We start from the raw sequence: 27,486 nt of genomic DNA on the forward strand, positions 1-27,486 counted from the left end.
TTCAGAGGGCACAATTCATCCTCTTCTCTTATTTCAACTGCTCTGTGGAATGTACCCATAAACCCTTTACAGACCCTGGTATGCTGATGAGGCAAAGGGACACCCAGCTGCTTCATCAAAGGACTTCTTTTCTCAAATGTGACTTTGAAAATATCTCTTGAAATGAAATCCTGCTTAAAAATATTTCAACTGAAAGATGCTTCTCTCCTACCCCCATTCATATGGTTTTATGCTCATTCCAAAATGAAAACTTCAGATTCACTCTCTTCATATACAAATGCTCACAATTTTTAGAGTAACTAGATTTCTGAAACAGGGATGAGCAGGGAAGAAACAGGTTTTATTTAGTGTCATCTCAGAAGGCATTACCATGGAAAGTGTGGGACTAGATGGTTAAGAGAAGAATAATAAGTATTGGCATCAGTTCATTCTTTAGCAACATGGTATCTACAAAACTCTGTTATTTGGCTGGCAGGCTAAGACAAGAAGTCAAGGATCATATGAGACTCTGACTGGATTACCTTAGAGGGCATAAGGTGTATGTCAAAATATCTTGGACCTATGGCACCTGAATCCAAGACTCCTTTTGGGTAACTTGCTTGTATACATACACAGGTTTGAAGTGAAGATGCCTGCATAGCATATTTTAAAATGATGCTTTTTATGATCCTGCACTATTATAATTAAAAAAAAGAGATTTCTCTTCAGCTTTCATAGAGCACCAATCATTCTCATCAAAATCACATTCCTATACTTTGCCATTTTTTATCCCTTTAAGGAATAGGCCACTTGCAGTTGTTTCCCTGTGAGACTGGTGAGATAACAGGAAGGTGAAATGTTAACCCTGATGTACATATTCTTTCACTGTAGAAATCACAGAGGGTATAAGACAAGAAAACTCATCTGTTGTGTCTATATAGCACTTTGGAACATTGTTCTGTGTGATTTTGTGAGATGAATCCAGCACCTACAGCTAGCAGAAGATTCAGCTGGTGGCAGGGTGGAGCCCATTGGAGGTAAAGATGGCTCAGATTAGGTATATTGATCAACCACAGCTGAAAGAGCTGACTTGATTCTGTCAGCACCTTCTGGGAGCCCCCAGAACAGTTCTGCCTACCTGGCATGATGACATCAGGAAAACCCAATTTCCTGGTAACTGCCAAGCCTCTGTTAAAGATCATAGGGTTTTCCCTCCGAATCTGGTCCATGTCCCCTCGAAGAAGCTGCAAAGAAATTATAAGACCTGCAAGAAACAAAAAAACTTTTTTCAGAGCCACAATTCCATCTTAAAAAGAAATTCACAATTCCATCTTGAGTCATATGAGGTGCTAGTGAGGATAACTCAGGAACTCCTTTCACAGGAAAATATATTATATGCAGGGTTTTTCTTTAGAAAGCCATCATGCAGAAAATATAAGCTACTCTGCAGAAATATTCCGCTATTCAGAAATACCTCGAGGCATAAAACTAACGGAATATGAGTCAGAGTGACCTTGACAAATAAAGAAATGGTTTAACAAAAATAAGATGAAAAATTTGACAGTTTCTATGCAAGAGGGTCCTCTTAGGAAAAGCCCCAAATAGTCTGCAGAAGCAAGATGGACAAAGACTATTTAGAGATAAGTGTGCCAAAAAAAGACCTCCTGGCCAGGGTGTACCACTGGTTGGAAATGTGTGAGCAACGTTATATATTGTTTTTTTATGCTGGGAAGTATGCCAAATTCTGCAAGGCAGTAATCCTGTATTTAATATTCTTGTATTCTTTACCTCTCCCTGCTCCTAATTCCTTCTGAACCTACTCCTTCAATCCCTCCACCCTTCTTGTTATCCTATTCAGCCACTCATGCTCTGATCTCACTTTCTTCCCATCAAAATGTTGACCTTATGGTTGACTAGTTCAAGTATACACTACTTTCTTCCCTTAAAACCCTCTCCTGCTTACCAGCCACGACATCAGATATCAGCCATAGGTTGCCCTCAAGATCTGGTTTTTCCATTCTTCCTGGTATGTTACTGAATGCAGACAGATAAAGTCACATGCTTATACCAAGCCAAAGTTATGTGATTGTACCAACTGGGTTCACTACAAATTAATGTTGTTTAATCCTCAGTAGGCTCTCATTGTTATAAGGAAATCTTTTTATTCTTCCCTGATCAATTCTCTATCACATTTTTCATAGCAGCAATTCTAAACTCTTTCTTTTATCCCCAGGAAACCTTTCCTTTTCTCTTTCCCCCTCCATCTCACAGAGTGCCTCACTTTACTGAGAATATGGAAGCTATCTGTCATGGTCCCCCTCCTTCTTTCCTATACCAAGTGACCAAAGTCCCCTATATTGTTGCCCTATTCTTTCCTCCTTTGCTCCAGTCCCTAAGGAAGAGATTTTCCTTCTCACTTTCCTTCTTGTGCTCTTTATCCCAGCTCCTCCCATCTCCTGTGGGACCCAGCTCCCCCTCTTTACCTTATCTTCAATATCTTCTTATCTACTACCTCCTACCCTACAAAGGTGCCCAGGGCTCATCCATTCTTCAAGCAAACAAACAAAATCCTCAACCAACCCTACCAAGTTATTGTCTTTATATCACTTCCCTTTCACAGCCAAAAGACCTATCCTTATTGCATCCCTTTTTTCTTTTGCCTTCCAACTCTACAACTCAGTTGAAATTGCTCTCTCTGAGATCACTGAAGATTTCTTAATTGGTAACTACAATGCTCTTTTTTTCATTCTTCCTTCTGCTTGACCTCTCTCCAACTTTTCATACCATTCACCGCCTTCTCTTCCTAGACATTCTTTTCTACCTTGGCTTTTGTGACGGTTCTGTCTCAGCTCTTCTGCCTATCTGATCTCTCCTCTTTCTCTCTTGCTGGATCATCATCCTTTTCCTTGCTCCCACTCCCTGACTCGGTCTTGGGTCTTTTTCTCTCCTTAAACTCTCATCAATATTATCATTTCTGTGCAGATGACTCCCCAATCTACATGTACTATTGTGAACTCCAGTTCTATACCACCAACTACTTGATATTGTTGGTCAGTCATTTTCCATCATGTCTGACTCTTCAGGGCCCCTTTTTGGGGTTTTCTTGGTAAAGATACTGGAGTGATTTGCCATTTCCTTCTCATTTTTCAGACAAGGAAGCTGAGGGTCACACAGCTAGTAAGTGTTTGAAGTTGGATTTGAACTCAGGTCTTCCTGACTCCAGACCTGGCACTCTATCCACTGTGCCATCTAGCTGCCTCAAACTACCTGATAGATCTCTCCAACTGGGTGTTCCAACTACTTGATAGATATTTCCAATTGGATATAACATTGGCATTTCAAATTTTCCAAGTCTGAAAATGGGACTCGTAATATTTCTCCTCAAGCCCATTCTTTCTCTAAACTCTCCCATTTCTGTTGAGGGCATCATCATTCTTCCAGTCACCCATATTTGCAACCTCAGAGTCAACCACTCCACTTTCCATTTGCTGCTCTGCTGGTTTCAACTCCAAGGAACAAGATGCCCCTCCCAGGAAAAAGTCATCCACCACTTCTAAACTCACTACCACACTGCTAATTCACATTTGATTGACTCTACTTCCCTCTTACTGGAAGGCACAATATCAAACTCCTCCCAAAGCCTTCCTTTACAGAGGGCAGAAACTGGACTTTCACATCACACCACTTTGCATCTGCTGCCCTGCCTGGTTTCAACTTCATGGAAAAAGATGCCTGTCCTGGGTACTCCTTGGTGTCCTGTCCCTCCTCATTCCTTTTCCTGTCTCTCTTTGTGTGTTGTTTCCCCTTTTAGATTATAACTTTGTTGAGGGCAGGGGCTATTTTTCTTTTTATTAATTGTATCCCCAGCCTTAGCACAGTGCCTGGCATAGTAGGTGCTTAATAAATATTGATTGGATTGGATTGGATTTTTGACTCTTCCCTTCCTTTCATCCCCCAGACCAAATCAATTGCCAAATCCTTGTTGATTTTACCTCCATAACAGCTCTTCTATCTGTCCCTTCTCTTCACTCACCTTCCTAATTTAGACCTTTTTCTCCATTCAGAAGCATTATTGTAATAGTTTCCTAATTGGTTTATTTGCTTCAACATTCTCTAATCCTTTCTCTTCAATTCATCCTCTCCTCATCCCCCAATTTGTTCATGCAAAAACAATATTCTCAAAACAGATCTACCATTTCATTCTCCTATTCTAAAATCTTTACTGGCTTCCTGTTGCCTCTTGGCTCAAATACAAATTCCCCAGAGTGTCATTTAAAGCCTTCTGGAACCTGGCTCCCACCTACTTTTCCAGACATCTTTTACCTCACTTCCATTCACTCAGTCTATGTTTCAAGCAAATCAGTCTCCTCAATGTTCCCTGAATGTGGCATGACATCTCCTATCTCTGTGGCTTTGCATAGGCTGGCACCTATACCTCAAATACTACACCTCTTTATCACTGCCTCTTAGAATCCTTTGCTTTGGAATTCTTAAATAGTACTGATGAGATTAACGTGTTTCCCTCTATGACATCAGAAAGTAGTTAATTTAAAATACTGGTAATGAGAAATTATCTATGACCTTCAAAACTGTAACTTGCTTTGGGAGCCTACTGAAATAATAACAAATGGCAAATGCAAACGATTCTTGGTTAGAATGGATTCTAGAAAAGGAGTGCTGGCCAGTAATCTTCTAATACTGCCAACCAATATGCATTTATTAAAGGACTACTATGTCAAGAAGAGTTGGACATGACTGAAACATCTGAACAATGGCAACAATAACAACAACAACAACAACAACATTTTAGGCATAGTCACTGGGGATGAAAAGACGAAGCCCATCAAAATTAAACTATTCCTGCTCTCAAACAGTTCTCATCCTACCTGAGAGACAATGTGAGAGAATAAATACAAAATTAAAACAAGATAGTCAGGGAGGCAGGACACATTGCTTGGGCAGGGGCTAGGAGCAAGAAAGACTTTGTGTTGAAGGTGGGGTTTGAGCTGCATTCCCTGCCCCCACCCATGCCGATTGCATTTGGGAAATTGCATAATGATTTTAATGGTCCTAATTGAGCTAAATCTTGAATGAAGTGAGGGAATCTATGAGGTAGAGAGGGAAGATGCAACTACATTTCAGGCATGGGGGCTGCTCTATAAATTAAGGGAAAAGGAATAATGTATATCAAGACCAGAAAGATACATTAGGCTTAGGTTATGAAGGGCTTTAAAAACCAGATGAAGACTTTATACTTTATGCTTTTTCCTAGAAGAAATAGGGCATCACTGAAGTTTATTAAAATAGGAGGGTAACATTTTCAGACTAGGGCTTAAGGCAAATTATTTTGACAGCTGTGTGGAGGATAGATTGGAATGGAGAGAGACTTGAAGAAGAAAGGTCAATTGGGAGGTCCTTGCAATGGTCCAGGTGAAAGGTGATAAAGGAATGAACTAAGGTGGTAGCTGTGTGAGTAGTGAGAAGCAGATGGATGTGAGAGAAGAGACTGGAAGTAAAGAAGTAGAATGACTTGCTCAAGGTCACTTAAGTAATAAATGAAAGAGCTAGGATTGAGACCCAGGTCTTGACTCTAAATCTTACTGATAAGTTGTCCTATAGATAATTTCCAAGCTGTTGCATAGTCTCCCAAACCAGTAACTTTGATCTAACTTAACTCTATAGAATGACTTTTGGTTCCTTTAATCATCCAACAGGAGGACACTTTAAAATTGCATTAAAACTGGTAACCTAAATTTAATTTAATATTGAATTCTGTTCCATTAAAAGTAGTTGGTCAAAGTGATACCTATATGGGACATTTGTGGGTTGGCAAATACTTGTTGAATGGTTGAATGGGGATTAATTACCCAAATTAATCTCAGCCCAGCTGCTGAAATAGCTCTGTGGTTAATATCCTAAATATAAAAATACATATTTAAAATACAGAAAAATTTCCTGTTAATTGTTTAATTTGTGAACAGCTATTCTTAATGACCTCTATGTGAATGGGAACTGCTTCATGCTGAATGACAGTGTATTTGATATCCCAATAAGCCAAATGAAAGACATGTGTATATTATTAAAAAAGAGTAGGGAGAAAGAGGGAAGAAAGAAGAAGGGAGAGAGAGAGAGCAGAGAGAGCAAGAGAGAGAGAGAGAGAGTGTACAGGTAGAGAAAGAGCAAGAGCAAAGAGTTAGAGGGGGAGAAGAGGAGGGGGAAGAGAGGGAGATGAGAGAAAGGAAAAAATAGGGAGAGAAAGGTAGGGAAAGGGAGAGAGGGAGGGATAGATGAGAATATGTTAGGGTTACTGGAGAATTATATATTTTCTTAATACCCACAACCAAAACAGAAATTTCTTTCTGTAAATCTAAATGATGACTTTAGGGAAAACATCTAAGAGTCTTTGAAAGTGATTGCATTGGACGTTCTAAATCAACTGTCCATAGAGCTTAATCAGGTACTTAGTGATGGGATAAAGCAAAGGAAATTTATTTTTAAAAAATAGATCTTCAATTGAGTAGAATAATAGAATGAAGCAAGATTCAGAATTTGGCCAACAATATCCCTATAGCAATTCAAGAAATACCTGGAAATAAATCCATCAGGGTGCAGGTGAAAGAGAATTATTTGCAGATATAAATTCATATATGTCTAGAAAAGTGATCTATTCATTTCCAGGAACTGTTATACTATATATCCCTTGGTTTTTCTTACACCTGTAAGAAATGTTTCTCAAGATGACACTGGTAACTTTTTCCTTTATCATTTAGGATTGGTCAAGACCTAACTTTGTTGCAGCCTCTCTTTATTATCTTGTCATTCTGATATTGTTCAGGCTTCTAGAGCTGTGAAGCTACCACTGTCACTCTCAGTGGCCTTCAAAGAAGGTTTGGGCACTGACTTAGGTCTGTGCCATTCTGTCTTGCTCTTGATTTTCACCAAAGTGAGAAATGCAGGCAGATGAGGCCAATAAAAAACGAGCTGGCCAGGGGAAAAGTGTCACTATATAACACCAGAGACTAAGTTTACAACTTTTTGTAGGAAATGGGATTTGTGGCATATTGGAAATTTCCCACACACTGGGGTTTAGATGGAAGCACAATCTCTTACCTTTTCCTCAAATTAGGGCAGTATTTAATCCTTGGTAGTGGAAGAATAGTTATCTCTATGCCTGGTAAAGTCACTGAAGACACTTACTACATATTGATTATAATAGCAAGAATAGCTATATTCTCTCATTGTTACTTTTCTTAAACAACCATTCCCTTATTAGATTGTGAGCTTCTTGAAGACAGGGAGTATCTTTTGCTTCTTCTTGTATCCTCAGTGCTTGGCACAGAGCCTGGCACATAGTAGGCACTTAATAAATGCTTATTGACTGACTATTAAATGCCCAACATATTTAGACCTTGAACAAAAACCAAAACCAAAAAAACCCCAAACCCCAAAGGGGTGTGTGTGACAGACTAGTCATTGCCTTTACATTAAAAGTACCTAGAATTTTAGGGAGCAAAGAAAACCCAATCTTTTTGAGTTTGGGGCAATGTTGGGGCTGCTTCCTAATTAATGCATTCTTACTTTTTCCCACTTGTCTTAAATATGTCACGTGAGTTTTAATCATGCTTGTGGCTGAAGAACTAAGAGTCAAGGGCATCATTTTGTGAACAAAACACATAAATAAGACAAAAAATGTTAGAGAGATGAAAGGGGCTGTGTCTCCATAGATAACTTGGGACCTTTCCCTCTGTTTCAAATCTAGCTTTTGGCCAATTCTTCTTTTCCTCTTATTTCAGAGAGAGGTTTATTGTGCCCGCACATTTACTAGACCAAGGCTCTGTAATTCTGAGCACCTAGACAAGGTGCTCCTCAGCATCCTGATGGCAATGGCAGTCATCATCACTTTGTGCCTAATCCCAAAGTACACATACAAGGAAAAGCAACCCTGGCTAAATAAATAATTCAGTAGGTATGGATGACACCCACACTGCAATATGTAAGTGGAGCCAAACGTGCCTTCCAGAATGTTTCTCCTTCTGCAGCCTCTGGCTCAGAGCTGCTCCAAAGATCCTCCTACTCAGATACCCATTTATATTTATAGAGCAAAAAATAAGCTCCTTCTGACAGTCAAAATTGTCTAGGAAGTTTTCTGCCTGCAAATGGCATGTTGGTTTTATATTGTCATTCAAGACCAACTCATAGTTCCCAGAAAAGTCTGTGTAAGTTTGAGGACAAAAAAAGGTTAAGAAAAGGTGGTTATGAAATAACTTATTGATGAAAATGGCAAAAATAAATACCCATTTCTGTTGTGAATTCAATAGCTAAGTGTAAGATGATTTCAAGAGTCATACATTTTTCAAACCATCATTTTCAGATTGAATCACAAAATAACTTTCTATTCAACTATCCCTAGGTTTCAATAGCAAGAATTTCAATGACTTCTGTTTGAAAAAGTTCAGGAAAGAGATATAAGTCACTTAGAGGGAAATATTTTTCTGTTCTTATCCTATAGTGACCGATATTGCTAGATTAATCACTGACACTGACTAGTGACGTGGTTTCCCTATGACACACGGAATGAACAGTAACGGAAAAAGAAGTGACTTTACTAAGTGTCAGTTTTATTCTGAGTCGATGGTTTTGTTCAAGAAAACCCAAGTCTTAGCAGGATGACCCAATGACACATTTCCTCACCCTGGACAAAGGAAAGGCATAATTAGGCTTGACCTCAAGTCACTTATGTGGAAGAGAACAAAGCAGGCGACATAAAAGTTTAGCAACAAACATTGGGATGGCCACATGGCCTGAGTCCCATCATGCAAACATCAGCAAGTTATTCTATTCAAAAGAAATAGATTACCGTAGTTGGAGCTGGGGGCAGTGTACTTTGTGCTAGACTTTCGGATGATATTTTCATGCACCTGGTACCATTCATTTTCATTGTTGCATCTGAAATAAAAAATCATGTGTGTTACTGTCTCTCATTTTACTTAGATTCAAAATTGATTAAAGATCTAAAAGGGGCTTTATAGGTCCTCTAAATCAACTCTGTCATTTTACTGCAACTTAGAAGGGACAAAGGAGCTGTCCAAGGTCACACAGGCAGCAAGCAGCAGAGCCAATTCACATACAAGTCCTCTGACTTCAAAACCAGTTTACATTAAGCATGGAGTAGGAATCCTGAGCAGAGCAGATTGGGTGCTTCAATAAATAAGATTAAATTCCTTTCCTGGCTACCCATTTGAGTTGGGTAAAGAAAGAACTGAGGAACGAAAAGGGAAAGGGAGTTCTAATGTTGACATTCAAAGGAGAGGAGTCAGAAGACAATAGCGCAGCCATCTCTCTTCCCAAATGATAGTATTGCACCTTCAAGTTTCACAATACCCACTGGGGATTACTTCAGACAATTGGAAACCTCCATCATCATGTAAACATTGTCCACAGAACAATCCCTCAATTAGTTACCTTGAGCTTCTTCTTGAAAACACCATTAAAACAAACCAACAAACTTCATTTGATAAGAAAGCTGTCACCTCCCCAACAACTATCAAAGGCTCTATGTGCTTGCTTAAAAATCACACAAGATTTTTCTTTTCAATCCAGTATGATACAGCTTTCAATTGGGAACTGTAGGTAAATAAAAATCTTAACAATCTAAATCCACCTTTAAGTTTGAATCAAATTCTATAGGTTTTAAAATGAAACCATTTCATTAGATATGCGGTAATCAGGGAAGATAGTCATGAATTTAAAACTACTGACAATCATTGATTATAACATATTTTTTTAGTCCATTGAGGGTAACCATCATGATTACAGTCAGTTATTGCTGTAAATTATTAAGTCAATCAACTAACAGTAATTTATTTATTAAGCACTTACTCTGAGTCAAGCAATGTGTTAAGTACTGGGGACAGCTCCCCTCCAGCAATAGTCCATGCCCTCAAGGACTTCACATTCTAGTGAGGGAGACAATATATATAAGTTGTTTTTTGTTGTTGTGTCATTTTAGTTGTGTCTAACTCTTCATGACCCCATTTTGAGGTTTTCTTGGCAAAGATACTGGAGTGGTTTGCCTCTCTGGAGCAATTCCTTTTCCAGCTCATTTTTACAGTGAGGAACTGAGGTAAACAAGGTTAAGTGACTTGCCCAGGGTCACACAGCTAGTAAGTGAATTTGAACTCATGAAGATGAGTCTTCCTGAATTCCAGACCCAGTGCATTATCCATTGTATCCCCTATGTACATAAGTTAGTTCATGCCAAACTCAGAGAAAGTGGAAAGCAGTGTTAGAGGGGAAGGCATACGCTGGTGGGGGAGGGGGGATGAGAAAGGCCTCAGCAGAAGGGAATGCTTGAGTTGAATTTTGAGGGAAACCAGGGATTCCTAAGAGCCTGAGCTTAGGAGGGAGGACATATTTGAGAGCCAAGAGCATTGGTGACTGTTCATAGTTTGTGGCCTCCTTGTTCCCAGTGGCTGCCATAGTAGGAGAGAGGGTGGCCTTGAAAGGAAGCCATCCCTATTTAGTCAGTTTCCTTCTGGAGTTGAGAGTGAAAGGTTCTGGCAGCACCTTCAGCTCTTCACTGTCTGACTTATATGATGTCTCCACTTGTCAAACCAACCATACCTTAGAGAACTATCTAGGTGTTAACAAGGTGGGAAAGACTGGTCTCTCTGTTGGGCTCTTCTTGTCACTTTCCAAGCTTACTAGATCAGTCACCACTTGCTTGAAATGCAAGCTACCTAGAGGTTTCTGTAAACTGGGTTTGCACAGAAAGAGTGTTGGCAAAGAAAAACAAATGAAAATCTTTTGGTGCTCCTTCAAGCTAGAATGTTCCTAGATCACTTAGTAATGCACAGAAATATTACATCAACAGTTTGGGAAGTATGCAAGTGCAAATTTTGTGTTTATTTTACTTTGATTTTAGACTTTCTTTTATTCCTTTGTTAACTTTGCAAAATTAGTCCATCTTTTCCCAGAATTTACGTTTTATTGCCATAAAGAGAACTTATAGCATTGTACCTGTATCTGCAAGTTATTGTTATTGTTCAGTGGTTTCAGACTTTTTGTGATCCCATATGGGGTTTTCTTGGCAAAGATACCGAGTGGTTTGCCATTTCCTTTTTCAGTTCATTTTCCAGATGAGGAAACTGAGGCAAACAGGGTTTAATGACTTGTCTGGGGTCACACAACTAGTAAGTGTCTGAGGCTGGATTTGAACTCAGGTCTTCCTGGCTCCAAGCTGCGCACTCTGTCCACTGTGCCATTTTCACAGTAGATGAATTCCTTTCCTTAAGGCCAGGGAATGCTTTTACGTGAGCCTAGACTAGTGGATGCTTTAAAAATGCTTGCTGAACAGAACTGTTGACATGTTTTTGCGAGACAGTATCATCTGGCTCTGGCTTTTCCATTTTTGTTTTTAATTTGCCACCCCAGTCAAGTCTGCTGGCTTTTCACTGTAGAGTCAGAGGGAGGAGGTGTTGGGGGGTGCCTTGAAGTTAGGGGAGACTGACCAGGCACCATCTTACACATCTTAGGCATACAATAAATACTTATTAAATGAAGGTAAGTACTCAAGCAAGATAAGTATTCTCTGGCTCTCCTCTTGCCTTTACAAACTACAGTTCACAGCCAAAGGAAGAAGACAGGGTATCAAACTGAAGGAGTCAACTGGTCCAGGGCCTTTTAAGTAAGGATTATTTTGTTGTTATTCATAGAGAACAAGTTAGACACAACAGAGTTGTCAATTACCTGCATTTTTCTTTTTAAGTGACATAATATCCAGGTAAAATTGAACTGTGTGAAACTAATCCCTGTCATGTCAAACTTATTTTCCTGTTGCAAAGCTTTCATGCTCATGGTTTTGCAAGACTGTAGAACAGGCTGCTCTCTAAAAGGCAAGTGGTCATTCTTTCGATCAATAGTTACAAATTATATTTTCAAGTGTTCAAAGACACTACCATGACTGGATGGATAAGCACAGTAACAAGATAATATGAAAGATGTTGGTTTTCTGATAATGGAAAGATGCGTGATTATTAGAGAACAAAAACCCATTTATTGACCAAGTAGGAAGACAAAATGAGGAAAGGGAAATGGGAAAAAAAATCACCTCTTCTGAGGAAACTGGAACTCAGTGGCACATTTAAATTTCCAAAGACAAGTAGGAAAGACGGAAAAAAAGGTGGCTAGCTGAGGATGAATATGAAAGACTGGCACTTTGTAAAAGAATAGTTTCAGAACTTTAAATCTCAGAACGAGCTTAGTTGGGAGAATATAATAAACACAATAAAAAGAGTTTCTTTGGGGGCAAGAGGAAAATCAAACTAGGGATAGGTTTGTTGGTAGTAGTGGGAAGGCGATAAAAAAATAGAATAAAGGTAGAACTACTTGGCTGTTTGAGGCAACTGTAGTGTAGGGCAGAGGGGTCAGGACCTGAAGACTAGGGTTCAAATCTTGCCTCAGACCTTTCTAGTTTTATGTCCCTTTGCAAATAGCCTAACCTTTCTGTGTCTCAGTTTCACCTTCTATAAAATGAGGATAATGATAGGACTTACTTCATAAGTTTATAATGACGATCAACTGAAATATTATATGTAATGTACAAAACTTTGCAAAATTTAAATGTTATGTGAGCTACTATTACTAGCAAAGAGAATGTTCTCTGGACTCAAATGATGGAACAAAAATTGAATGGAGAGTTGAAAACCAAGATGAGCATGGAGATGGGAAGAGAATACTTATCTGTCTTCAGGAATGATTATTTATATTTATGGAGGACTTTAAGCTTTTTAAAGCATTTTCTTTATAATAACCTTGTTAAGGATGTTAGTGCAAGTATTATTATCTCCATTTTACAGATGTGAGATCTGAGGTTCTGAGAGGTTTAGAGATTTGCTCATGAGCATATATTTAATAATTGACAGAGGTCACATTTGAATCTAAGTTTTCTGACTCCAACTGCAGCATGGTTTCCACTCTGCCACCTTGTCTCTTTCAATGATTGATTCACCAGGTCCAGATGAACTAAATACCAGGTCTTTAAAGGACTGACAGAAATTATTTTGGGGGCATTGGCAGTTTTAAAAAATTCATAGAGAATGGGGGGAATGGGCAAGCATTGTCTCTACTTTTTAAAAAGGGAAGAGGGTAGAGTTAAGGCAGCAGGCTTTATTTCAATTCCCATAAAAATTCTAAACATATTATGTCATGGTTTGTAAGAATTTACTGTAGAAAGGGAAGCAGTGATCACAAATAGTTTCATCCTCTATTTGGTCCATTCTAATTTTCAAGGAGTTTGTTTCTTAGGTAAGGTTTTGTACTTCATGTGTCAGACTGTTAATTTCCTTTTCAATTCTTTCTTCCATAACTCTCATTTCTTTTCCAATTATTTCTTCTAGTGCTCTCATTTAATTTATTAAACATTTTAAACTCTTTTAAAAAAAACTCTTGCTTCACTTCTAGGAATTCTAGTTGAAATTATGCTTAAGCCATACTTTTCTTTGAGGCTTTACTTGTAAATGTTTTGGAAACATTCTCTTCTTTTGGGTTTGTGTTGTGAGCAATCTTATCACCATAATAGATTTTTGTGGTGGGACTTCTCTTTTGTTTGTTCATTTTTCCAATCTATTTCCTGACTTTGAATTTTATGTTAGAACCAGACACTAAGCATTTCTTGAAGGAATATTTTGGCTGAACCCCTACGGGGTCCTTCAGTGGCTTTCTGGGATACTGAGTATTGTGTTATTTTTGTGCTATCCCATGACAAGGTCATGTCAAGCTGCAGACCTGTAAACTTTTAGTGTTCCCAAAGTAGTCCGATATAGTGCAAAATCTAGTTACTGAACTCCTTGTCTGAATTCTACCAGTTCCTGACTTGGGTCTGGGTCTGAGCAACATACTTGTGGGCTTGCTCCTGATTGGACTGCCAGTAGATCGGTGTTGGACTTGGCCACTATCAGAGAGCTGGAAAGCTTAGCTGGTTCACAGTGACAGAAATGCAGGCTTCCCTTTTGTCTGGAATTCCTGCCTTCTACTGTAGGCTTCACAATGGCCTAGGGCTGGAATGGAGATCCTTTTTTGGCTCCTGGGGTCAGAACCACATAGAAGCAGCTTGCTTCTGAATTTGCACCTCACTCACTACACAACCTATGTCCTATGACTGTTTTTCACTCTGCAACACCACTCAAATGTATGGGTTCTCTCTTGATCCTGCCCTGGATCTGTGATCTAGAACTGGGTAATGAAAACACAGAGCTGCCAGCTGATATAAGTTTCTGCTCCCTGTATGAGGTCTAGCCTGTACGTGCTGGATCTGGGATCTCCTCTTGCCTTGATACAAAGCCTCTCCCTTTGTTGGAATGCTCTGCATGACTGTTCCTGGCTAGACTCTGTCCCCAGTGTTCAAAGACCTCTTTGTCTATTTCCTCTTGCTGACCTGGGCTGGAAAAATGGCTTACTGATTTTCCTTGGATTTATCAGGACTTGGTCTGGTGCATTTTTTAGATTGGTATGGAGGAGTTGTGGGGCAGAACTTTGTTGTACTTCATGCTACTCTGCCATTTTGGCTCTACCCTGATGATTACTTGATGATATTTAAGAAGTCATTCCTCTTGAAGTACAGTTTGGCACAGATATCCTCTATGGATCCTTCTAGTTCTGACCTTCTATTGCTCTGTAAAATGAGGATGAAAGGATGGCTAAGATCTGCTGACTTACCAAAATCCAAAACATCACTAAATTACCCTAATGTTATCGCATGGGTTCAAGTGCAATTCCAGTCTAGTTCCTAAAGATAATGGATAAGTTTGAGCCAACTATTACTTTTACACCAAGCAGAGCCATAACTAGGGTGGGACAACTTAGGCTTTGTCATAGATACTTCTGAAGTTAGAGGGCTTGTTCAGAAGACAATTCCAGATGGGAAGGATTGACTATGGGGCTTTAAAAGACTGAAAGTAGGAGGGATAGGATCACCAACACTCTCAATTTTTCTGGGCAACATGGTTTACCTGGGCTGGTCCTGCCAAAGGTGACCAGGGAAGTCAGAAACAGGCATCTTCTCTTCCAAAGGGCCACTTTAGTTCCAATATCTAAGCCAAGGCTGGAAAGGAGCATGGAAATGGGAATAGCTAATGGCTAATGAACCTCCATATCATGGATGTACAAGGTACTTTAGATGGATGTGGTAGAAAGCATGAAGTTGCCATGCCACCAAACAATACTTCAGAGAACTGGGAAACAACTATCTGTTATCCTTTCCAACCTGGCCCTGGCCTAGAGTTTTAACTTGGGGTCAAAGAGTGTCTAGTTGGGGCAAAGTGGCCAGTATCAGAAGACCCATTAGGTAGCTACACCCTAGCACCTGAGAGTGGGGCACCAAATTGGCAATATAGCAGGGGTGTGCTGGTAAATGTTTAACAAGATGCTCTTTGAAAAAAAATGTATGAGCAACATACTTTTAAATTTAATCTTCATTATTAACATTTCCCCCATTACTTTCTTAAGTCTAGATAATCAGTAAAACAATAAATGAAGCCCTAATTAGTAGTATTTACCAATTTCTGAGGTATAAATGCTCACACTGAAAATTTAACAACTCTGTTTTGCTACTTCCTTCTAACAGGCATGACGGTGGTAAGAATGAGCAAACATGTATCTACTTGATTTAGGTTGGGTTAGATCCAAAGCCTTACACTACGGCTCCTACTGCTTTTGTCCTCAGAAGAAGGCTATGGTCCTTTGAAGCTTGGCCTTATCATCAGTCCAAGAGGTGAAGGTGCAATTGTGAGTAGACAGTTGCACTGTGATGGTGGAAAGAAGAGGTAGAAGAAGAAAGCAGAAAGAGGCAGGTGGATGGAGAAGGGTCTCCTGGACACACACGGTCTAACTAGCAGCTAGGAACAAAAGGAATCAATTAAAATAGGAAGCTACAGATGAGCCACAGGAATACATCCCTGTCCATGGTGCTAGCGTCCCAGAATTTCTGTTTCATCTTCCCCCAACCAAGGACATCTTTCTTGCTTCTTGCTCCAGGTACAAAAGTTCTTATTACAATTCTTCCACCAACATGACTTTATTTACAGACTTTGGAGGGAAGGAATTCTCATTTAGCATTTTGTTGTTGTTTACTTGTTTCAGCTGTATCTTTCTCTCTGTGATCCCATTTGGGGTTTTCTTGACAGAGATACTGGAGTGGCTTGCCATTTCCTTCTCTACCTTATTTTACAGATGAGGAAACTGAGGCAAACAAGGTAAAATGACTTGCCCTGGGTGACACAGCTAGTAAATGCTTAAAGCTGGATTTGAACTCAGGTGTTACTGATTCCAGGACTGGCACTCTATCTTCTGTGTGCCTAGCTGTCCCTGTTCAGCATTAATTTAGTACAATTTCACTTTCTAAAAGTACTTACTTTGTATTTTTCAAAAGCATTACATTTTTCTTTGCAACAAGCAGCTCATTTTGCTTTTTTATTGTTACCACCATTTTTTGCTTTTAAATTTGGTTGGTCAAATGTATTCATGACTACTATAGTCATTCTAACACTGTGGTGACCTTAATCATTTCAAGGCTGCAATCAAGCCATCTTCTATTTCAGCAGCTTTTACCTTTTACAAGCAGTGTGTTTAAGACCACATTTAGACCAAACTGCTTTACGGTCTGTGTCTGACAAACAGAAAAATCTCCAGCACCTGTTATATTGCCCAAATGACTAACCATACACAGCAATAAACCATCACCTTCGTAACCTCAGCTACCCCAAGATCTATTATTGAGTATAAAAAAAATCCTTGTATTTCAAAACTACCCATAAGACTCTCTAACAAAATCCCTGTTTTATTCATGAAACATAAGTAGCACAATCAACTTTCATCTCCCTTAACAGTCAATAATTTTCTCAAACAATTTTTCAAACAATTTCCTTCCAGAACCCCAAATTTCTTTAGAAATTATTTTTTTTAAAAAAAGTGGTTTTCACCAAAAAAAAATAACCTCTAAAAGGATTTTTTCTCAAAACATGAAAATAATTTATTTTGGCACCTTTTGAGTCTATTTAACCCAGGCAATAAATAGCTTGAGCTATAAAGCTATTTCTTATGGCTGATTTTAGATTAAGTAGCAATATATGCCTTCTAATTGGTACCGATAGTTCTCCTTAGACATTGCTGGCTTTCTGAAATAGCAGATGAGTGAATTTAATATTTCATTTTATATAACAGGAATTGGGGTTCAAGGTGCTTATTTTTTTTTCTTCCCACCATTTATTTCTTTAGTAGCAATTGCTTTTTAAATGGGTGATTTTGTGATCAGTAGCCATACCAGAAAAATGAAAGGCATATACCCACACAAAACTTATATATCTGAAAACAAATTTATCCAGATTAAATCTTGGGATGAGTCAGCTGGTTCTTGGTTTTATAGCAAGATGAAGGAACATAGCTACTGATTGGGTAACTAGCCCCTTTCAAATAAAGGCCTATTGCACCGGGGCTTGAGGGTTCTGGGCTCACTGCTAATCCCATTCGTCTAAGAGCCAAAAATCAGAATGCAGGTCAAGACATGGGGTCTTCTAGCATGTGCAGGAAAAACTTCAGCTTCCCAAGTGGGCCATGACATTCTGATCAATTTTCTCCTTCAAAACCAAAGGACCTAGCTCAGGGTTGAGATGCTTAATCCTTGTCTTACTCAAGACCTTGGACTGAGGTCTATGAAATCTCATCATTCATACCTTCCCAGAACAAAGGGAATGATACCTCTGCAAGATGGTCATTTTACAATAGCTCCCTGGAAGTTCAGACAAGGGTCTGAGTTACAAGGCTGAAAAACACAAGGTTAGCAAACTGAACAAAACAAAATAAAATCCAGCCAAAAAACCCCAATACCCAAAACACTCTACCCTACTCTAAAGATGTTATTAAGTCTGCTCATGGCCTAAATGCATGCCATCTCTTTACTCCCAAACCAATCTACAAAGTGAAAACCTTGCTTTATACACTCAGTAAACAGGTTAACATTCAGGGTTTTTGTGTGGTATTTCATAGTTGGGGTTTCTTACATCTAGAGGTTGGTAAGTCGGCAAGTACAGGGGGCTAAAGATGCTGTTGGAATCATGACTAGAATTATCATAGTTCTGTCCAAATAAAAATAAACCCTTCTTCCATCTTCCCCCACCCCCAGCTAACCAAAGGCTATCACTAAAATACTCTATATATTGTGGTTCACTTTGAAATCTTTAAAATGTACATAGGAAATTCCAACTATACGTTTGAAACAACTAATTTTTGGGGTCTGTTATTCAGACCTTCCCTTGTTTGATGTCAATGGACAACTGAATGTCAGTAATGAACTTAGCATGCAGAGGACGTAGGCATGATTTCATTCTAAAGCACCAAATTAGGAATGCTTTTTCTTCATTAATTTATACTTCACAATTGAACAAATTCTGAAGGATTATTTACTAGCACTTCTAGGAGTTAGATACCTCTGGGGAGTGTTTGAAATAAGTTAAGACGCTATTAACTTCCACTTTCCCTTTGTCTTCAGTTTTCCCTGAAAACATGTGACAGAACATAGCATGAATACATTATATTTTTCTATATTGCCCTCCAGACAGAAGGTAATCATATGTGATCCAATTCCCTGGATGAATAAATGACTTTTGCTGATAGTGGCCCAGGATAAAAGGAGCAAGCAACCATTTACAGAGTTCTGAAAGACAAATGATGCTAGTGTGAATGTTCAGAAAAGAAACATAAGGAAACAGAGCTTTTCAAAGCACCGAGGACACTAGGATAGATACAGGGAGTAAGGCAAGAGTTAGAAATGAGGTACGGTATTAAAAATCAGAGGGACTTTGAGGCCACCCCCCCCAGAAATAAAACAAAGGACAGAGAAATAAAGAAAATTCACATAAATATGGCTCTTATTTCAAAATAAGAAAGCTTTAATAGATTAAAACTACACCATGACTTTTGGGACACCCCATATGACAATATGAAAAATAGGGTAAAATGATGAAAATCATTAATTGTGTGAAGATTTATTTCCATTTTTGTGGCTTTACATAAATAATTAAATACTTTTAAAATAAAATCAAACATTTTATTTTCTTAAGCACTAAGTTTATAGTTGTGGTATTTTGTTACCTTTGCAAGATAACTTTACCCCAGAACCTATAAGCCATACAAGCTGAGCACTGGGGAATAATCAATCAATCAACATTTATTAAGCTTCTACTATGTGCCAGGGATCTCCAGCAGCAACAGAAGGGCTGAAAAAGTTTACCAAAACACATTTATTTTGGAACAAATGTCCCTTCTTCTGCTTGAGATAATCCTTCTTTTAAAAATAATTTAATATATGCTGGAAACAAGTGTTCTGATTGTTTGGATCATGGATCAGTTCTTGTTTAATATGTCTTCCAATTTTGGATTGTTCTTCCTGACCCCTGCTTCTTTTAACTCAGTAATTTTCCCATTAGTTACTGGTTTCCTACCAGGAGATCTCTGAAAAGTGCCAAGTTTCTCAGTTTTACATATCAGTCTTCTTTGGTGCTATACTATCAAATTCTCTCTTAAGATTAGCACTTCAATTGAATATAATGATAATTTTATTCTCTTCTACCAGTTGTATAATGTATTCAAATGAATAGTGAAGATATTTCTTTTAGGCATACTGGTAGATTCACTAAACCTATGATGTATTGATGAGACATGTCTAATACTGTGACATGGCATTCTTTGATTTTTAAAAAAATCCACTTCTCAGCTTCAGTTTGGATAAGAGATTTGCAATTTACCTGATCATTTTAAGCCTTCATTTTTAGCATGGGATAAAGAATAATTGCCCATCTCTATTCTTAGTTAACCACCAATAATGAAATCCTTCACAAATTTGAATGTACTTACAGACCTTACAAATAGAAAAATGTTAATTGCCTCAGCAATAGTGTTGGGTAGCTTGCTGATTTCTTGGAAGGAAAGGCACATGTCTAATCTGTTGCCAATCTCACAATTTATCTCTTATAGGTCTCCTTCTCTCTATTCTCACAGCCACCATACTGGTGCAGGCCCTTATCAGCTCACACCTGGACTACTGTGATAGATAGCCTTCTAGTTGGTTGGCCTTTTTTCCTCAAGTCTCATCCCACTGCAAACCATCCTCCATTCAACTGCCAAAGTGATTTTTCTAAAGTTTAAGTCTGGCCAAGTAACACTCTTCTGCTCTATTCAACAAACTCCTATGGTTCCCTGTTATCTCCAGGACCAGATACACAATCTTCTTTTACTGTGAGGTAACACCTTAGACCTATAAGATTGGCTAACATGAAAGAAAAGGAAAATGAAAAATGTTGGAGGGGAGTGTGGAAAAATTGGGATGCTAATACACTGTTGGTCGAATTATGAACTGCAGAACAATATGGAACTATGTCCAAAGGACTATAAAAATGTGCATACCCTTTGACCCAGCATTAGGTCTATATCCTAAAGAGACCAAAGAAAAAGAGAAAGCTCTACTTGAACAAAAATACTTATAGCGGTTCTTTTTGTGGTGGCAAAGAATAGGAAATTAAGGGGATGCTCATCAGTTGGGGAATGGCTGAACAAATCATGGCATATGATTTAGATGAAATACTATTGTGCTATAATAAATTATGAGGGAAATGGTTTCAGAAAAACCTGGGAATATGAACTGATAAAAAGTGGAGTGAGAAAAACCAGGAGAACATCTTACACAGTAACAGCAATATTGTTTGATAGTCAACTGTGAATGACTTAGCTCAGCAATACAATGAATCAAGATAATCTCAAAGGACTCATGGTGAACAATGCTATCTATCTTCAGAGAGAGAACTGATGAACTCTGAGTGCAGATGGTTCATATTTTTAACTTTCTTTATGTTTCTCACTTTTTTTGCAACATGATTTCATATGTATAATTGCTATCACATTGATTCTCAGTGGGTAGAGGAGGGGCTGGAGGAAGGAGAGAATTTGGAACTCAAAATTTAAAAAAAAGAATGATTAAAAAAAATCTCTTTTGCTTTTGAAGGTCTTCACAACCTGGCCCCTTCCTACCTTTCCAATTTTCTTCCTCTTAACTCTCCTCATTGTACTCTATGATTTAATGGTACTGGACTTTTTACTGCTCCTCACATGTAACACTCCACTTCTGACTCTCCCTTCTCACTTCCTTGCTGGTTTTCTTTGCTTGCTCAAGACTCAGTCCAAATCTCACCATTTGCAGGAGGCTTTTGCTGGGTTCCATCATTGCTCATGCCTTCCTTCTTGATTCACCTTCCATTTACACTGTATATATCCTGTATGCACTTTTTTGGTATATCGTGCCCCAATTAGAATGTGAGATCCTTGAGGGCAAAGACCATGTTTTTTACTTTCTTTGTATCTCCAGTATTTAGCACAGTGTCTGCCAAATAGTTAGTCCTTAATAAATGATTGTTGACCAACAATATTCTATTGGAATTACTTGGGTTTCCATCAGAAAAAGAAGGTTCAAACTAGCAGAAAAAGGATTTCCATGGGAGATAATGATTTAAGACACAAAAGCATAATTTCTACACAAAATGAAATTTCAAGTGATTATTATGGAGTAACAAATAGCAGAGGGTTGATCAGAATAGGCAGAGCTAGTACCAATCAGAGGGGTCATTATTTCTTGTACTCTACAAAGCTCATGAGAGATGTCATGAAAAGTCCATTGCCAAATTCTAGGCCTACTCTCTGATTTGTAATCCCTGAGCACATGAGAACCCCAGTCAGGAATGGTGACTGTCTCTACCTAGTGACAGGTACTCTGAATATTACTGCCAGCAACCACTTCTGCTCTATATGGCCTCTTGACATTTGTGCTCAGGTCCTAGTAGCATTCAATTTGGGTATCCTCTTAGTTTCTAATCTGGAATCAACCCAACTTCTCAGCACATAGAAGGTGTTCACTAAATGTTGAACTGGGAAGAGGTGGAGAGTGGTCTAGCTTATGAAAAAGACAAATATTTCTTGGTATTTCTGTACTTTGAAAGGGAGCAAGAAACAGTGAGCTATCAGTCCTGGAACTGCCTACCAGCTGGGAATCTTTTCATAATCATGATGGATATGTTCCTAGGAATTTGCCAGGCTTGTGTGTGATTGTATTCTAATACTGCCAATCTTCCAGCTGGATTAAAACCTTTTAAGTCCTAAATACATTTAGCATATGATTCCATTTTTGCTGGATCTAAATTAAAATTCTATCTCCTTGTGATGGCATGATTTACTATGGTTTAATTATGTTTTTAATCTCTACCAAGCTAAATTCTAGGTAATAGCCTTTAGGGCCAATACATTGTACACAGTAGGTGCTCAATAAACACATGTCAGCTGAGTTAATTTCTGTTCATTATCAGTGAATTCATGCTATTTAATCTTGCAATGTGGAAAGGGGGGAGCAGTGATGAAATCTAACTGAATTAAATTCACTATGTAAATGACTGAGAATTTATAACTTTTTATTTTGCTAATCAGTCATGGACCATAAGGAGAGAGAATAGGCATTTTAATAGCACCTACTCTGTGCCAGTAAACATGTCAAGTGTTTTACAAATATCATTTGGCCATAAGGAAAATATACTTCATTGCTAATAAATGCCCTGTTATTGGTTTAAACAAGGGTACTAAGATCAATCTGTTAACAATAATGGGCCAATACGATCCTTTCTGGATGGGCTCCTATGGTCTACTTCTTTCCATTATTATCCATATACTATCTGCTTAAATCTTGAAGAAACTTTCTGATCTGTGTACCAAAAATATCACACTGAAAAGACAGTGCTGATTACCTTAAAAGCTTGGTTTCCTGACAAGTAAGATAAAAATAATTCAGCTTCACACTATATGGTAGGCAACTACAGAAGGAAATCCTGCCAAGATTGCATGAGTAAGTCACAGTGTTGAGTTCTTCAGTAAGCAAAGCATGAGATACTAATGGAGAACAAAATGAAGAAACTATGAAGCTACAATGCAGTTGTATTTAACTTTTAAAAAAATTATTTATTTTAAATATTCTTTAAAATTTTTTTGAGTTCCAAATTCTCCCCTGCCCTCTCATCCCTTCCCTACCCCCTGAAAAGGCAAACCATATGATATCAATTGTACATGTGAAATCATACAAACCATTTCTATATTAGCCATGTTGCAAAACAAAAAGTGAGAAAATTATACTTCAGTGTGCACTCAGAGTTCATTGGTTCTCTCTCTAGCATTTTTCATCATGAATCCTTTGGGATTGTTTTGGATCATTGTGTTAATCAGAATAGCTAAATCTTTTAAGGATGATCATCATTACTCTATTGCTATTACTGCTGGTTCTACTCCTCTTCACATCAGTTTCATATAAGTCATCTCATGTTTTTTTGAAACCATCTTGCTCATCCTTTGTCACAGTACAGCAGTATTCAATCACAATTGTATGCCACAACTTGTTTAACCATTCCCCAACTAATGGGCCTCCCATAAATTTCCATTTCTTTGCCACCACAAAAAGAGCTCCTATATTTTTGCACAAATAGGTCCTCTTACTCTTTTTTTGATCTCTTTGGGAGTACAGACCTAGTAATGTCATTGTTGGGTCAAAGCGTATATACAGTTTTACAGCCCTTTGGGCATAGTTCTAATTTTTTCTCCAGAATGGTTAGACCAGTTAACAACTCCACCAATAGTTCATCAGTGTACCTATTTTCTTCATCTCTTTCAGCATTTGTAATTTCTAACGGGTGTGAGGTCGTACCTGGGAGTTGTTTTAATTTGCATTTCTCTAAGCAACAGTGATTTAGAGCATTTTTATATGACTATAGATAGCTTTGATTAGTTTCTCTGAAAACTGCCTGTTCATATCCCTTGACAATTTATCAACTGGGGAAAGGCTCTTATTTTTGTAAAGTTGACTCAGTTCCCTATATGTATTTGAGAAAAGAGGCTTTTATCAGAGAAACTTCTATAAACACTTTTTATATTACTTTATTGTCTATGATACCTTTTATCAAAATGTAGTTTCCCTGATTATTTCTTTATATTAGGTCTATTTTTGCTTTTGTTTTGTCCAAGATCACAATTGTTATCCCTGCCTTTTTTTAACTTCAGCTGAAGCATAATAGATTTTGCTCCTTATTTTAGCCCTCTTTCAAGTGTATCGCTCATAAACAATGTATTGTTAGATTCTGGTTTCTAATCCATTCTGCTATCCACTTCCATTTTATGGGTGAGCTCATCCCATCACATTAAGTTTTGGTTGTGGTTATTCTGTCCTTTTCAATTGTATCTGACTCTTCCTGGCAAACATACTGCAGTGGTTTGCCGTTTTCTTCCCCAGCTCATTTTATAGATGAGGAAACAGAGGCAGAGTTAAGTGACCTGTCCATGGTCACACAGTAAGAGTCTGAAGCCAGATTTTAACTCAGGAAGATGAATCTTTCTGACAATGGGCCTGGCATTTTATCCACTGCACTACCTAGCTGTACAATTATGATTACTTATATTTCCCTCCATCCTGTTATCTTCTGCTCATTATTCTGTCTCTCCTCAAAAGCCCATTTTACTTCTGAGTACTGCTTCCCTTCATTTGCCCTCTCTTTTATCACCCCCCCCCTCTTATTCCCTTCCCCTTCTTTTTCCCTGTTAGGTAAGATAAATTTTTATTCGCAATTGAGTGCATATATATTTTCTTCCCTTTTGAACCAATTCTGATGAGAGTAAGGATCAAACACTGCCTGTCACCTCACCAGTTTCTCTTCTAGTGTAAAAGCTCTTCCTTGTGTAGCTCTATTACATGAGACAATTTTCTCCCTTCTACTTCTCCCTTCCCCCTTCTGCTAGTGCATCTCTCTTTCTCATCCCTTCATTTTTTTGAGATTTTAATACAGTCAACTCACACCTGCACCCTCTTGTCTATATAGACTACTTTTAACCGCACTAAAAAATAAAATAAATTTCTTTGGTGTAACATGTATCATCTTTCCACATAGTAATTTAAACAGTTTAACTTTATTGAGGCCCTTTTGATTTCTCTTCTATGTTTACCTTTTTATGCATGTCTTGAGTCTTGTGTTTGAATGTCAAGTTTTCTATTCAGATCTGGTCTTTTTATCAGGAATGTTTGAGTCTTGTGTTTGAATGTCAAGTTTTCTATTCAGATCTGGTCTTTTTATCAGGAATGTTTGAAAGTAATCTATTTCATTACATATCCTTTTTTTCCCTGGAGGATTGTACTCAGTTTTACTGGTTAGTTTATTTTGGGTTGTAATTCTAGCTTCTTTGCCTTCTGGCATATCATATTTCAAAGCCCTCTGTTCCTTTAATGTGGAAGCTGCTAAGTCTTGTGTGATCCTGACTGCGGCTCCATGATATTGGAATGATTTCTTTCTGGCTTCTTACAATATTTTCTTCTTGACATGGGAGTTCTGGAATTTGGCTATAATACTCCTCGGAATTTTCATTTTGTGATCTCTTTCAGGAGGTAACAGGTGGATTCTTTCAATTTCTATTTTACCCTCTGGATCTAATATATCATGACAATTTTCCTTGATAATTTTTTGAAATATGGGTGTCTAGGCTTTTTTTTTTTTTGATCAGGACTTTCAGGTAATCCAATAATTCTTAAATTATTTCTCCTTGATCTATTTTTTTGGTCAGTTGTTTCTCTGATGAGATATTTCACATTTCTTCTATTTTTTCATTCTTTTGACTTTATTTTATAGTTTCTTGATAACTCATGGAGTCATTATCTTCCATTTGCCCAATTCTAATTTTCAAGGAATTGTTTTCCTCAGTGAGTTTTGTACTTCTTTTTTTCACTTCGCCAATTCTGTTTTTAAAGAACTTTTTTCTTCAGTGAATTTTTGTGCTTCTTTTACCATTTGGCCAATTCATTTTTTTAAGGCATTATTTTCTTCAGTATTTTTTTTGTGCCTCATTTATCAAGTTGTCAATTCTCTTTTCATAATTTTCTTGCATAATTCTCAATTCTTTCCCCAATTTTTCCTTTACCAGTCTTATCTCTTACTTTAATTCTTCCAGGAATTCATGTTGGCCTCAAGTCCAATTAATACTTTTCTTTGAGGCATTGTTTATAGCTGTTTTCACATTGTTGTCTTTTCAATTTACATCACTGTCTTCCCTGCCACCATAGCACTTTTTAATGTTCAAGATCTTTTTTGTTGTTATTTTCTCACTTTCCCAGCCTATTTGGGGACTCTGAACTTTATGTTATTAAAGTTGGGGTCTGCTCCCCTGAGGGTGAGGAGGCACTCTTCTAAGCTTCAGGCTTTTTAATGTTGCTGTTTTCAGAGCTGGTTCGGGGGGTCTGCAAATTTTCAGTGCTTCCAAGGTGTTGTGATCCAGGAAGAGGTATGGTCACTGCTCTCCTGATTTGTGCTTAGGTTAAGACCCAGGAAAGGCCCCTGCTCCTCAGTAGCCATTACTGCTAGCACTCCTTTTGGCCCCAGAACTGATCAGATCCTCTTCTCTCCTCTGGCCAGAAGAGCTAGTGCTCCTCTCTGCCATGGAATGGTGACCAGGGATGGTGCTCCCTTGTGTCCAACTGTGAATGCTCGTCTTCACCCTAGAACTGTGTATGGGCAACAGAGTTACCAATAAGCACAAACTGCATCAAGGTTCCTGTAGTCTCCTTCTGACCAGTTGTCTGACCCTTTTACCATCTCTGGGCTGAGAGATCCTGAAGCTGCTGGTGTCATAGCCTCCTCCAAGACCTGCTGTTGCTGGTGTTGCCTCCATGTGAGCTCTGGGCTGGCTCATCTATGATCTCGATGTCCCAGATGTCTCCTGCTGATCTCTTCAGTTGTTCTGGCCTGGGAAAATGTCTCATCCAGACCTTTTGTTGGCTCTGCCACTCCAGAATTCAATTTGAAGTGTTATTTTAAAGTTGTTGGAGGGGAATGTTGAGAGGATTCAGCTGGGTTCCTGCTTCTCCTCTATCATCTTGTCCCTGCCTTCCTCAACTCAACTTTTTGAAAAGCTGCTATATGAAAATCTGGATTTACAGAAGAGATAAAATGAGGCTAACCATTTGCTTTATGAAAATAGTCACAATAAGGTTCCTTGAAACCAGGAATTCCCTTCAGTACACTTGAAATATGATTCAACCATTTAGACACCCACTGATTGTATAAATTTAGGTCCATCTACATTTATTTCTGGAAAAAATATTTCTCATGGTGAAATAAATTCATTTCAGAGATATGCAGGAATGGAAAATGGAACTGGATGAAGAACGAAATCCAAATAGCCATACCAGTGATCTCAAACTCACACTTCAGGTCTATTTAAAGTTTATATCATTCTTCTCCCTGCACTGCTCTATAGAAATAGTTTTTTTTTTCTTCAAAAAGGCTTAATATTCTTACATATTGATGGAAGAATCTCAGAGTTGGAATGAACCTTAGTGGACAGCTCTAATTCTATTATATTTAGCAGTTCTCAAACTTTTTGGTTCAAAACCCC

At 38.2% G+C, this 27,486-nt stretch overlaps 1 protein-coding gene across 1 annotated transcript in view; it reads right to left on the reverse strand.

Moving 5' to 3' along the window:
• The window catches only part of DOCK3 (dedicator of cytokinesis 3), a 512,545-nt gene that overhangs the window by 117,800 nt on the left and 367,259 nt on the right, over positions 1-27,486 (reverse strand). Inside the window, 2 exon segments of the mRNA XM_020999119.2 lie at positions 1,118-1,243; positions 8,837-8,925. Of these exon segments, the coding sequence (XP_020854778.1) occupies positions 1,118-1,243; positions 8,837-8,925 (215 nt within the window).

This window comes from Phascolarctos cinereus, unplaced genomic scaffold, assembly GCF_003287225.1.
Source record: "Phascolarctos cinereus isolate Bilbo 61053 unplaced genomic scaffold, phaCin_HiC Scaffold_4;HRSCAF=312, whole genome shotgun sequence".
In the NCBI taxonomy this organism is placed as follows: domain Eukaryota; kingdom Metazoa; phylum Chordata; class Mammalia; order Diprotodontia; family Phascolarctidae; genus Phascolarctos; species Phascolarctos cinereus.